General features: G+C 54.3%; 1 protein-coding gene across 2 annotated transcripts in view; it reads left to right on the forward strand.

Annotated features, from left to right (window-relative positions):
• Positions 1-14,539, forward strand: part of Adgrd1 (adhesion G protein-coupled receptor D1) — a 120,479-nt gene that overhangs the window by 83,548 nt on the left and 22,392 nt on the right. For both annotated transcript variants that reach the window (XM_074060662.1, XM_074060663.1), the window contains 3 exons: positions 7,574-7,677; positions 8,619-8,730; positions 9,163-9,316. In XM_074060662.1, coding sequence (XP_073916763.1) covers positions 7,574-7,677; positions 8,619-8,730; positions 9,163-9,316 — 370 coding nt within the window. The remainder of the gene's footprint in view (positions 1-7,573; positions 7,678-8,618; positions 8,731-9,162; positions 9,317-14,539) is intronic.

Raw genomic sequence — 14,539 nt, forward strand, 5'->3', positions numbered from 1 at the left:
TGGGAGTGGAGGAGCAATCCACAAAGTAAAAACAATAAAAAACGGGATTCCAGAAGCATTTCTGATTATAACTCTGTCACCACTCAGTATTGGTGACACTGGATTTAGACAGTCTGTGGGTGTCATCGTGGGAGTGGATCACATCTATTCATTGCCAGAAAAAGTTGATTGAAAATGGTTTAAAATTATCCCTGCCAAAAATGAACGTTCTCACGAACGTTTAAAGAAATTAAAGCTGATTTCATAAGTGATACGGAATCTGAGGCACATTTATAGAACTCACAAAGCAGTATAAATGACCTCATTACCTTGACGCCGGGTCTGCTTCTTCCTCAGAGCTCTGATCTTGTCCTCTGGGCCTGTGAGTTTGTGGCCCAGGTCTGTCCTCTGGACTCTCGGCCCATCACGTCACCTCTCTCTCTCTCTCTCTCTCTCTCTCTCTCTCTCTCTCTCTAAGGCTCTCTCCTGGCTCTGCTTCTCACCGGTTGCTTTCCTGGGACTCATTTCTGGAGGAGTCTTTTGCGTCCTGACTGAGCTGAGCTCTCTGTGCAATCCTGGTAGACAAAGGGGGGCACCTGAGTGGTGTCTTAGATGGGTGGGCTGTGGCTAGGAGCAGTGTTCCTGGGCTGCTGTCCAGGGGGCAGGTCCCAGGGGGTTGATTCAGGAAACTCCAGGGTGACAGTCTGTGACACCCCATGGTGAAGGTTTAGGAAACCCCAGAACAAACATGCAGGAGACCCCAGGGTGATGATTCAGAATACCCCAGGGGAAGGGTCCAGGAGACCTCAGTTGATGACTCAGGAGGCCACAAAGAGTGGTCCGGGCTCCTTGTTGAACAGGCTACCCCTACACATGCCCAGTGGGTCTGACTCCCGTCCATAACACAGCAGAGGTGCACAGGTGGGAGCTGGAGTTTTTGTCTTGCTAAGGACTGGCCAGCAGGGGTGTAGGGTCAAGGACCCAGGGACACTGTCTGTGGCTGCTGCTGTGGGCTGGCCCCTCCAAGGTCCAGAGGAAGGGCTCAGGTGTGTGCCACCCAGTGCCCTCGTACAAAACAGCACTACCACTACAGTCAACTTAGGGAAGGAGCTATGGGAAGGCTGTGAAGAATGGGGACCATCGGGATCCAGAGGCTGCTGGTTGGAGGGATGTGACAATTGGAAGCCACTGGGCCCACGCCAGGGAACTCAGCCCACCTGCCTTTGTCCTGTGTTGCCACCCAAAGTCCCCATGCTGGGGTGGGAAATTCCTCATGTGGACAAAAGGGGGAGGCAGGCACCCATGGAGAATGTGGTGGGCACGCAAGGCCCCGAGCCAGCAGAGCCCAGAGGCCAGCACAGCGTGCTTTAGTTCTCCCCAAGGTGCAGTCCTTCACTGTTTATTGCCCTGGGCTCCTCCTGCAGCTTCCAGGGAGCCAGGTGGTCACAGCCCAGTGCGAGTACAGGAGCCCTGGGCTAGGATGTCAGAGAGTGCTATCCGGGAAGCCCTTCGAGAGGCCTGGCCCCACAGGCCAGGGAAGAGCCATCCTAGGATATCCACGAACTCTGGTCTGAAGGCCAACTTTGGCCAGTGGACAGGTTTCATTCAGCCCATAGAGGTTTCCATTTGGAAAAAAAAAAATGGTTGTCAGTATTTCAAAACCAGATATATTATCTAAAACTTTGGATTTCTGGTTTTCAAAAACCCAGAAGACTGGCCTCTCCGAGCTTCTGCTCCTTACTGGAAACAAGGGCTGGATTCACAGATGCTGCCCCTGCGGGGGCACGGGCCCAGTGTGCCACACCCACCTCTCGATCGCCTGAACCATGTCATCGCCAGCTGCCACCCATGTTGAGCGTGTGCTGGAGAACAGTAGCATGTGTCTTGCTCTTGTCTGGAGAGGGAAAACATGTCTACCTAGAGGGGCTTTGGTTAAAGAAAGGATGATAAGACGTGCTTTGGACAGAGCAGTCTCATCTGAGGCGAACTCCAGCCGGCCTCCTGAACTCATCCCGTGAGCCTCTGGAGTCATCTGAGTTTGTGGTCTCTGACTCAGAGCCATCCATGTCCCAAAGCAAACCCCAGGCTTTTCTAGGCATTTCTAAATCTGGCGGCGGGTTGGAAAGGAAGGGCACAGTCAGGGCATGCCACCCCTTCCTGACGCAGAAACCGTGTGTGCTGTGACGATTGCCATCAGAGGTCCTCAGATAATCAGGACCCCGTCTGCACCCTGGACCTTAGGTGGCAGAGGCCACCTGAGCTGAAGCTCAGTGGTCTGCAGTCCTGAGACACCCAGGCAGTTCTGGATTGGGGCAGGTGGGTGGCCTGGACGCAGGCCTGGTAGAAAGGCGGTGCTAGGGCTGGTGAGAGCCTTCTGTGAGTCACCTTTTGTGGTCCCAGGGTGGAGCACAGGGAGGGTCGTGTGGCGTCTCCCTGAGGCTGGTGGAGTGTACAACTGGCCATCTGAAAACAGGCTGTGTCTATGGAGCTCTCACATGTGTGCCAGTCACGTGACCTGCAGAGTGCCTGACCTGGAGATGGGGTCAGCCGCAGCCCCTCTCCTATCTGCAGACACTGGCTGCCTTATCTCCTGCTCCCCCCAGTGTGTGCTGCCGAGTGCATGTGGCAGAGGCCAGCTGAGCCTCAGCCTCCCTGTCCACAGCGTGGGTGGGGCCTTGCTGTAGTGGGGATCAGAGAGGAGTGGGTACCACTCAGCCCAAGTACCCAGCCCCATCCTTGAGAACCTAGCTCTGAGCACTCAGCCTGAACACCTGGCCCTGCGCTGTGTGGCTGACACAGAGTGGGGACCTGTGTCAGCCTGGAGAAGGGAGTGAGGTGGGGTAAAGCAAGCCTGACGCTCTCTCGGGACTACAGACCTCCCGTGTTAAAACATCAGGGTTCGTGGCCATGCAAGGGTGCTGGAGTCCTGGGGCTACAGGACCTGCTACCGGGCAGGGTGGTCTCTCACCTGTTGATGGGGATGAAGGAACCCATGGAGGATGGAGGGGCTCAGAAGAGACCCCCCTTCCCTCCTGCCCTCACAGCTTCTCCTCTTGCTCCTCTTGCTGCCTTCCCCCGCCTGTGCCCATGGTTCCTCCTACCTCCATAGCCTCTGTCTTGCCCCTCACAGTCTCCCTCCATCCCCTGGGCTTTTTCTTCAGGGTGGGGTATTGGAAAGCCTTGGGAAAAGGTCCCCTCCATCCCCAGGCTCTAGAGAGGTCCCACCTGAGATGTCAGGACAAGGGCTGAGGAGGGGAGACCAGAGGTTATTGTGTGAACCATTTCCAGGAGGGGAGGCTGCTAGGTGCCCTTAGAAGCTCAGCCCTTGGCCCCCAGCCTGGGTGGCTCCACACCAGCTCTTCCTGCTGGATATTCCGTCCTCCCCTCCTCCCACCACACAAAGGCTGCAGCTGTTGGAGGACGAGCAGAGCAGCCGATGCTTGGTTTCTTCCAGAATCTTCAGGATGAAGTATCTTCTCTGGAGCCGTGGGGAAGCTGGAACCCTCTGCAGACGGAAGCTGTTGGCAGCCTGTAGAGATTATCCCGTTTTGGGAGGGGGCTGCCCTCAGAATCGAAGTCTCCTCTGTGGGGCTGGAGGGGGCCTGGTGGTCAGGCTCAGGGACAGGCTGAGCTGGGCAGCAGTGACCCCATCCTGGAGGGCCAGGGGCTGGACATCAGCAGGGTGTGTGGCTCTGGCTGGAAGGCTGAGGTGAGGGTTGAAGGGGCCATGGGTCAAGGGGTGATAAATTTCTTACGCCTTGCTGCGGAAGCCAGACAGGGACAGACAGGGACAGTGGGCCACCTTTGAGAAGCCACCACCCTCCCGTGTCAGGAGCACCAGGGCACGCAGGAGCTGATGACACAGATGGAACTGGAAGTGGAGGAATTCTTTGGGGGTTTTGTAAAGATAGCCATGTGGGGGAAATCGTCCAACACGCAGAGGCAGAGTGAAATCCAGCCCCTGAGCCCACCCGTCCTGTGCCCCAGCCGGGACGCAGCCACTCTCACAAGGCACTAGATTTTCTGTCATTTTAGACCTGCCCTTGGAGCCGGCAGCCCCTCTTTGTTCTCTGAACAAAGGGCGAAGATTGCTCCCTTCTTAAAAACGTACCCACGTTTCTTGGAAATTGTTCTGTCTCTGTGTGCATAGACCTGCTTTGTTCACATGGCTCCCCGGGACTCAGCGTCTCCATGGTGGTGGTGTCTCCAGCCACCAAATACAGGGTCATCCATGCATGTACACACATCGTCCCCTCCCTTTGTGAGTGCCGCAGGGTAGGTCCCCCAGCGGGCCTGCGGGGCTGAACAGCGTGCGATTTTAAACTCTTGTAGCTGTTTAAAGCTGCCTTAGCCATACTTCCAGGCAGCAGAGAGGGTGGGGTGGGGTGGGGTGTGGTGGGGAGCTTCAGGTGGGGCCTCCCAGCACAAAGTGGTTGCACCTGCCCTGTAATCTCTGCTTCTGCCAGTGCCATGAGACTGTTGCCTCTCGGCTAGGAGGCATCCTGAGCACCCAAGTCATGTCTGGACCTTTGGCTCTCAGATCCACCCTGCCCCCGCCTGGCTGTGCACTCAGGCTGACCGCTGATGGACTGCTGGTGGGTCCCTGGTCCCTGCTGGCCAGGGCTGGGGATGGTGGAAGAGGCTGATGGCTCCACTCCTTGTGCTACAGGTGTGGAGTTCAGGGCTACAGCTACATCTCTGTTGAGGCTCTACTTCATGCTGGATCACTGTCCCATCCAGGGGAACTTGGGGACTTGATCTCTGTCCCTCAGCTGGGGAGGGGGCCCCCCAGCTAGTCAGTTCATCAGCCCTGCTGAGGCTAAGGCCTTCCCATCCTTTGGATGCAGGTCCTGAGCGGGGTGGTGTGTGCTCTCAGCTCCTAGACTGACTGCAGCTGGGCGGCTGACATGATGGAGAAAACCCACTCCTGGTGGGAGACAAAGGGATGGAGTGGCTCCATCTTTGGACTCCTCATTGCCCCTGCAGTGAGGCAACTGAGTTTGAGGACAAGTCGCTGATGCCTGGCTAGCCACGAGAGAGAGAGACACAGTGTCCCCCAGCAGCTGGGTGACTTATTTTCACCTGTCTCCAAACTGCCGATCTATTGCCATTACAGGACATGAAATGCCCGGCAGTCTGTACTCAGCCTGCCACCAGTAGACACTACAGCTGGGGAGGAACAGGGTCACGAAGTCAGCGCTGCCCAGGAACCTTGACCTGCCCTGTCCAGGTCAAGGGCAGGAGTGTGTCGGAGGGCTACGTAGAGAGAAACCAGCCAGCAGCCAGAACCAGATTCCAGTGCTAAGAAAGCAGGAGGGAGGGAATCTTGCCAAGAGGGGTTGGGTGTCGGGCCCTGAAGCAGCCTGGCAGGACAGGAGCGGGCTGACCCTGGAGCATTGATGGGCAGCGTTGGTCTGCTCTCTGACCGTCCTCTCCCTCAGCATCACCTGTGCTCTGTGCTCAGGGTCCCTGGACACCTGGCTTCCTGCCAAGCCCAGCCAGTGCGAGATGGACGCTGAGGTGTGGGAGGAAGTGACGACCTTTCCTGTGTGTCGGGACCACTCTGTCCCTCTGTGGTCCCAGCTCCTGCTGTGCAGCTCTGGCATTGAGCCCAGCCTCACTGGGGCAGCCTGTCTGGTCCCAGCTGCTGCCTGTGGTCCCCTTAGCCGGCCATCTCCTCCCCATCCTCCCTGCTGACACCACCCCCGGTGCTGCTCTGTCTTCTCTTTGCTCTACCAAAGCTTCCCAAACCTCTGTCATCAGTTTGCAATCCAAAGCCCCGCTCTAAACGTTGCCGTCAGTTTCCTGTGATGAGGGGAGGGCGTGGAGACCTGTAAGCAAGTCTGGATCCCTCTGGGCCTCAGAGGCCTGGGAGGAATGTGAGTTCTATTCTGAGAGCCCCAGGCACCCCTGGGGACAGACCCCAGGTGACATGCAACAAGGCCTCTCTGCTGAGTGTGGGAGGGGAGGTGTCCATGGACGATGGCTGCCGGGGAGACCAGCAAAGAGATCCAGGCCAAGAGGAGATTAAGACAGAGGCTCTGGGAACCGGGCAGAGAGGAAGTGGGATGTGTGCGGTGTGGGTTGGCAGAGGATCCAGCAGGACCTGGTCCTGGGACTCCCAGGGGAGGGAAAGACCCTAAATGACCTATGGCTGTGCAAGGGTGGCCATGCCCACCTTGCCCTTCTCTTCCTCCATCTCACGTCCTGTGCATTCCCTTTATAGCCTCATCGAAGCACGAAGCTGGCGACCTTATTCATTCACTCACTGTTCTTTTTTTCAGACAGGCTCTTGCTATATAGCCCAGGCTGGCCTTGAACTCTCAACCCTCCTGCCTCATCTTCCTGAGCGCTGGATTACAGGCGTGGCCACCATATCTGGCCCATTAACTAGCCTATCTCCCTAGCTGTACGGTGCTAGGCATTTGCAGATGCTGCCTCAGTTTACTCACCTGTAAGTGAGAGCCATGATGCCTCCTTGCAGACTAGCTCTGAGGATTCAAGATCTGCGTGCAGCAGGCGCCCAATAAAGGGAGTCGCTGCTTCCCGCCTTCACTGTCCACTCTCTTGTGCATGTTCCACTGCCCTAGACTGGGGTCCTTTTATTGAGCACCTGGAGTTCACTGGCTCCTTGGTCAGACACCGGGGATCCAGCTGGTCTCCGGGAACTGACTGCCCAGAACTCCCACTGCTCTGGTCATCCTGTCCATATGCCTACGGTTGAACATGAAGAACACCCTCCTCCTGGGCAGAGGCTCCTGCTACCCTGAGCGTCCCACGCCCTGCGTGCTGCCCCCACACCGAGCTGGACTCTAGGATTTGGCATGGACACGTGGTCTCTGCCTGAGACCCCACAGTCCCAGGGAGGAGGCCACCCATGAGGGCTAATGCCTATTTGCAGGAGACGGCACATCCCCTGTCAGGAAGTCCAGCAAGCATGGCCATGACCTTCTGGGCATGGCCACTGGGCTGGAGGAGTGTGGAGGTGTTGGATAGGAGATGCAGAAGGAAGGAAAGAAAGGTTTTATCCAGAAGCGGCATGGCAGGTCTACTTTCTCCTGATGGTGGCCATTCTCCCTCAGAGCCGGGACACACTTCTCCCCCAAAAGTCCCCCCTTCCTGTTCCCTGGGCACCTTTGGGTTATACTGTTGGGTGTGTGGTGGTGTCTTTGTTTACGCTACCTTTTGTCTGAAAGGTGACAGGAAACAACCTGCATCAGGTGACAGGTGGAGGTGACATATGAGGAAGAAGTTCTCAAGGGCTCATAAAGTGGGAATCAGAGCGGGTGCTGGCGCTCCCTGCCCCCGGCAGGGGTCACAGCAAACTCTGGGACAGTCAGGCAGCCCTGGGTAGGGGATGGAGGGATCTGGGCAGTTGGTAAAGCCACTTGGAGCCTCCGAAATGCCAAGAACGATGTCCCAGCCATGGGACTGACCCTCTGCTGGTGACAACAGCAGACGTTGGGGTGGAAGGCAGGACCTGGTGCTCAGCATCTGATTTATGGCAGGGCTCGGCTGGGCATCTGCCTGAGACTCGCCCGGCCTCAGGCTGGGGGCACTGGCCTGCCACCCACACCCCTCTCTGCCCTCACAGCTCCCGCACGGACACCAGGTGGCGCTGTCGTCCATCAGTTACATCGGCTGCTCGCTGTCCGTGCTCTGCCTGGCCGCCACGCTGGTCACCTTTGCTGTGCTGTCGTGAGTCACCCTCTCTCCTCTGTGTAGTGGGGGGGTTTGACAGCTGGACCTCCCATGGGCACATCCTGGCTTTGCTCGGGGTCTGAACATGTGGGCTCTGGCTGCAAAGATCAGGAGGATCAAGGTTTGAAGCCAGCCTGGGCAAATATTTCTCAGAAAAGCCCATCACAAACACACACACACACACAAACACACACCACACACACACAAAGGGACTGGCAGAGTGGCTCAAGTGGTAGAGCACCTGCCTAGCAAGTATGAGGCCCCAAGTTCAATACCCAGTACCGCCAAAAAAAAGTCTGGACCCCAGGCCCAGTCACGTGAAGAGTTCTGTGGATTCCAAGACAGGCAAAGACAGACAGAAATTCCTTGACTGTCTCATGAAACAGGCTTTGAGGACCTGACTGTGACAAGACAGACACAAATAGATGGGGTGTGGGGGACCCTGTCGGTAACCAAGGAACCAAAGCATAAACATTTCACACGGCAATCACACCATGCATAACAGCACCTGTGCAGGTGAGCGACCTAGAGCAGGCGGTCAGAAAAGTCTATCTATATCTGGGATCTGAATCATCTGCCAGGAGAAGGTTGAAGAATGGCAGGTGCAAAGGCCCTGGGACTAGGGTGAGAGAAACAGAAGAGGGCAGAATGAGTAGGAAAGGAAAGGGCCAGTGGAGTGTCAGGCAGGGATCACGCTACTCTGGCTGTTCGGGCTGTGAAGGGAGCTGGGATCCTTTCTGAGAGCAGTAGGGAGCCACTGAAGGGCCAAGCAGGGAGTGACAGCATTGGGTTGGGTTCTGTAAGGAGTCCTCTGGCTGCTCTTGGAGGAATGGGCTTGGGGGCCACTGTGGGGACATGGAACCCCTCTTGGGGACCAAGCAGTGGAGGCTGAGTGGGCACTCGGCCTCTGGGCTTCATGTTCTACTCCCTGCCCTCAGTTCTGTCAGCACCATCAGGAACCAGCGTTACCACATCCATGCCAATCTCTCCTTTGCTGTCCTGGTGGCCCAGGTCCTCCTGCTCATCAGCTTCCGCATGCAGCCGGGCACGGTGAGTAGGCCCAGGTCCTTGTCCTCCCTCCTTCCCTCCCTCCCTCCCTCCCTCCCTGATGCCTCCCTCTGACATCACCAGGCGACCCCTTCTCCTGCGAGGTATCTTTAGCTCTGAGTCCTGATCAGCCCTCAGCAGCCAGGCTGTGGTTCTGCAGGAGAAACAGGGGTGGTGGTTTACAATGTCCCCTTCGGTTCCTGAACCCTTACTGTGCTGGGAGGGGCAGGGGTTGGCAGTTGCTGACCCTGAGTGACAGGATACAGCCAATCTACTTGGACTGACAAATGGGAACCCTGACGCGCCAGGAAGAAAGTGAAGCACATGACCAGACGTTGCCCAGGAAACTCATGCCGGGTGGCCAACACAACAGCACAGCCTGCCGCACACCCAGGAGAGAAGGTGTCTCATCCCGTATCTCTGCTTGGGTCACAGGTCCCCTGCCAGGTGCTCGCCACACTCCTGCACTACTTCTTCCTGAGTGCCTTTGCATGGATGCTGGTGGAGGGGCTGCATCTCTACAGCATGGTGATCAAGGTCTTCGGGTCAGAGGACAGCAAGCATCTCTTCTACTATGGGATCGGATGGGGTAGGTGAGACGTGGGGCTTGGTGGGTTGGGTAAGTGGGGGATCCATGGAACTTGATGGAGATGGGGATACAGTGGGTGGGAAGGGCTGGAGTCTGATGGTTGGGTAGGTGGGATCCGTGGGACTTAGTGGGGATGGGTTGGGGTGGGTTGGAGTTGGATGGTTGAATAGGTAGAACCCCTAGGGTGTGGTGGAGATAGGCTGGGGTAGGTGGGATGGGGGGAGCGCCAGGCCTGCTTTCATTCGATCATCCTTCCTGGTGCCTTCTGGGGAGAATGAGAACCCCATTGGTCAATCAAAAGCAAACATTCCACTTCATTTGGAAACACTTCCAACACTCCTGACTTGATTGGTCAATTTGGTGATTTTTTTTTTCAAAAAACATACCTTTGGTTTTACTGACTTTATTGTTTCCTTATTATCTATGTATTAATTTCTGTCTTAATCTTCATTATCTCCTTCCTTCTGCTTGCGTTAGCTTTGGTCTTCTCTTCCTCTGTTTTAATTAAGGTGAAAGTGTAAATGATCAGATTGACAGTCTTCCTTTCGAATACAGGCAGATAGGGTGTGCATTTTCCTCTGTGATGGCCAAGCCCTCTGTTTCCCATTGGTCTTTTTTGTCCAGTTGTCTGTCCATTACTGAAAGTGAGGTGTTGAGGTGTGTGTTTCTCCGGACAGTTGCTGTTTGTCTCGTGTCTTCTGTGGTCCTGTTGTTGGGTGCACGTATGTTGACATTTGTGTCTCCATGATGAGTCGGCTCCATGGCTTTAAGGAATCTCGCCACCTCCAGTACCCTTCCTCATCTTGAAGTCTGCCTGGCTTGAGGTTAGCAGGGTTTATCTTTTCATCCTTTCAATTTCTACTTATTGGAATCTTTGGATCTAAACTGTCTCTTACAGGCAGGTTATAGTTGGGTCTTGGTATTTTGGGTCTTTTTGGTCTAGTCTGACAATTTCTGCCTTTGATTGAATTGTTTAGTCCTTTTGCACTTAATATTTTGATTTAGGTATTTACAGCTGTTGTTTTCTCAGATCTGTTTTGTTGCTCTATTCCTCCTTTACTGCCTCCTTCTAAATTAAGTGAATATTGTCTGCGGTAACACTTTAATTCCCTTAATGAATTTTTCAACATGGCTTTTGCTATTTTCTTAGTGGTTGCTGTAGTGCCTACTCTATGCATCTTAACCCATTAAAACCTATTTCACATGCATGCTAGCCTGCAAAGAGACATTAGGAAGGTCGCTCTTACGTAGCGACCATTCCCCTTTCCACCATGATTGTTACACCCATTAAACCCATGTATGGTGCAGCTCAACGGTGCGTCCTCGTAACTATCACTTTACTCAATCTTACGTCTCCTGAGGAAGCTGAGGTGAGGAGACCGAGGTCACATTTACAGTGCGGTGTATTAACCTTCTTATTTATCACTCTGGTGATAAATCTCGTCGTGGTTCTCTGCAAATCTGAGTTACCATCTGGCGTTTTTACCGTGCTGCAATAAAGCTTTGCTCCCCACCTCCTTTGCACTGTTAGTGGGGAACTTATTTCTTTTTGTTATAAGCCTGATAATACAACTACGTAAATACCATTTTATACTCAATCGAGAGAAAAGAGAACATGCATTTAGACTGCCTCATCTATTCCATGATTTTCTTTATTGGTGTTATGTGTGTGTGTGTCTGTCTGTCTGTATGTGTATGTGTGTTTGTGTCTGTATCTGTGTCTATATGTGGATGTGTCTGTTTGTGTGTGTGTCTATGTGTTTGTGTGTCTCTGTGTGTCTGTCCTTTTGTGCATGTGTGCCTATGTGTGTGTGTCTTTGCGTCTGTGTGTGTCTGAGTCTCTGTGTGTCTGTATGTGGATTTGTCTGTTTCTCTGTGTATCCATGTGTTTGTCTATGGGTGCATGGTGTCTATGTGTGTCTGTCTCTGTGTGTTGTGTCTATATGTAGATATGGATGTTTCTCTGTGTATCTATATGTTTGACTGTGGGTGCACGTGTGTGTCTATGAGTTTGTGCGTCTGTGGCTCTGTGTGCGTGTGTCTGTGGTGCCTATGTGTCTGTATGTGGAGTGTCACTGTGTTGGTGTGTTAATGGCGTCACATTTCTCTGGGGAGTACGAATTGCTTCATTCCCTCTCTGTCCTTCATCCCATGTGGTCTCTGTCAGTCCATTCTCGAGTCCACTCTTCCTCTGCTGTTCGTCTCTTCTTGGCCCCTCCAGTGGATTTTTCATTTCATCTGTTGTACTTTTCAAATCCAGAGTTTCCACTTTTTCTTTTTTTAAAGACTCCATCTCCCAGTTGGAACTCTCTGCCTGACAGGGCGCTGTCATCATGCACCCCTTTGGTCTCGGCAGGGAGATTCCACTCAGTTCCTCAAACATATTGTAGTGGCCACGCTGACGTCGCCCATGAAGTCTGACACTCCAGCCTCTGGCAGGCAGTGTCTGCTTCTCCCAGTGTATGGGCCACACTTCCTGCTTTCTGTGCATATCTCATTTTTTTTTGAAGACTCACTGTTTTAGATGAGGTACTGTGGTGACTCTGAATCCTGAAACCCTCCCCCCCCTTCATGGCTTCTTGTTTGCTGGTTTATTGTTTTGTGATTTGGACGACTTAGTTAAGTCTGCTTTCCTCAGTGTGAGTCTGTCACGGCCCCCCGGGGTGCAGCCTTAGTGTCAGGGTGGCCTCGGACCCCAGACCTCATCTCTGCCCTGTGAGCACCTGAGGTGGGGCAGGAAGGCCCAGCTAGCTCTGCCAGCTACACCTGTGTAGACCATGCACCGTGAGCTGGAGTCGAAGGAGGGAGGGGAGCCCAGCCACCAGCTGCTCCTCCCGGAGTAGAGCTCTGGTGCCCAGAGCTGGGATGAGACCTGCAGGCCTGGGCCAGAACTGGGCCAGAGGAGCCCATGGTGGGGTGGTGAAGCTGCCCTCACACAGAGCTGGGCAGGGAAGCAAGTGTTGTTCAAGCCACCTGACCCTCCCCATTCTCATAAGACTTGCTGTGCCCCCTAGGAAAGCTTACAGAAACTTTGAAAGTTGGTTTAAAGTCGTCTGTCAGTTCTGGTTGTTGCACTGGGTGTGGGTCTGTGTGGCGTCCCAGGCCCTGGGTCTGGAAGGCCTCTCCCATGGACGTGGCTCTGGTTGGATTTACTCTTGCCCACCCTGGGGGTCCCAGCCGGCATAGTGGGCCCCGTTTCCACCACAGTGTTTTGCTGCAGGTTGGCACCTGGCATTCTTGCGATTGTTATACAACATCAGCCGGACATGCCCACTTCTGGTTTGCTCCAAATAGGTTTAATTTTCACAGCCTTCATTATGCAAGAGGTAGACTAGACATGTTTATTTTGTGGTTTGAGTTATCGAATATAATTGATTTGAGGATGAGGTGGAAGCAAATTATACTTCTCTCCTGAGGAGACTGGAGCAAGGGACAGGGACGGCCACCTCCTGACAGCTGTGGCCATGTGGGGACACCCTGCCATCGCAGGAGTCCTGCACTTACATCCCTGACCTGCTCGTGCTGGATCGTCACAGGCGATTCCACACACACTGGACACAGGGCTGGATGTCTACTGCCATCCACCAACTCAGGGAGCCCAGTGCAACTGTCCCTTAGACCTCTGGCTCCCCAGAAGCGGGGCTGCCCCCTCCAGTGACCTCTGTCCTCACTTGGGAAGGATTTAGGAGAGGATATAGCATGCCACCTGTGGCTCACTGGTCTATCTGGATACTGGCATGCAGTTTAGGGGGTCTGTGTAAAGGTGTCACTAGTGAGAGAGGGAGCTGTGAGTGGAGTTGTCTGTGCTCCTCTTTAATGTGTGTGTGTGTGTGTGTCTGTGTGCGTGTGCGTGTGAGAGAGAGAGAGAGAGAGATATTGGATGGATGTTTGATTTGATCTGCACATGTTGAAAAATGAAAAATGAGTTATATGCCAGTATTTTAAAAACCAAGGACATTATTTAAAATTGCAAAGCTCTTTTGGAAAATGAGGACAGCTGGTGGAGTGGCTCAAGTGGTGAAAACCGAGGGGGACCAGGCACCCCAGCTTCACAGCTTAGCTGGAGCTGTGAGGCTCCCGACATGGACACCTGTGGTCCCTGTAGGTCTGTGTCCTGCACAAGCTCTCTGCAAACAGAGTGCCTGGCAGTGCTGTCAGCCCCGCAGCCTCCATCCATCTTCCTGTCAGCTTTCTCTTAATTAATTTCATCAGGAGCCCACGAATGGCGTCCTTCATCCCAACTGGGCTGGCTTGGCGTTGGGCCTAAGTAAAGACAGTGTGCAGGCAGCAGAGCTCTCTCGACCTCAGCCATTAATTGAGAAGGGGCTGGAGGCTGACCCGAGCAATGAGGCCACACTGCAGGCCTCATTGGAGATGAGCCTCCACCCCTCTGGCTTCACCCTCAGGCAATCCCACACAGTTCAGAAGCTGAGGTGGCGAGGTCAGGTGAGAAGTCAACAGCTCCTTGAGGGTTATGGGCAGCCAGGCCCTGTGTGGGGGGACCGTGAGGGACGTGGAGATGGGTGGAACAGAGTCTGTCCCCGGGGAGATAAGGTAAGGGACGACAGGTGGCAGTTTGCACTGCGATGCAGCTGAGAGGGATCGGATCACCGGCTTCAGAGGAGAAGAAACATCACTTGTTTTATTTTTTTTTCTATTGCAACTTAATTTCTTTCGTGAGTCCACGCTCGCCTGCAGGTAGCTCCAGGCCCGCCCTTCTCTGAAGCTGTGTTTTCATTCCAGGCGATTGCTTAGCGCCACGATGGCGGGGACTGTCTCACTCGGGGCTGGCTGATCACCCTGCGGTATCAGGCAGCTTCCCACTGTCATCTGTGGGAAATGCCAAGTGTTCACTTCCTGTTTACAAGACATGTGTGCAATGAGCCAGGGGTGGTGGAGGTCAGAGCCCAGGGTGACGGAGAAGTCAAGCCTGGAGCCATTTCTAGAAATTAAACGCCTAGCCCAGGTGAGGCTCTTCTGCTCGCAGTCATTGTTCAGAAGGAGTCTGGGGGGGGTCGGGGTTTCCCAAGAGCCCCAAGGGTCAGGAGTGCACACATCCCAAGTATGCAGCCTTTGCACGTGTGGGGCAGGTGGCCCCGGTGATTTCCACAGGAGCCTCCCAGGTCTCTGCTGTCTGTCCTGCTTAACACCTCATGGTACATTCTCCCTGAAGACACACATTGTACTCCCGTCATGGAGCCCACGAAGAGGTGGCTGCCCTGA

This window comes from Castor canadensis, chromosome 18 (genome assembly GCF_047511655.1).
Source record: "Castor canadensis chromosome 18, mCasCan1.hap1v2, whole genome shotgun sequence".
In the NCBI taxonomy this organism is placed as follows: domain Eukaryota; kingdom Metazoa; phylum Chordata; class Mammalia; order Rodentia; family Castoridae; genus Castor; species Castor canadensis.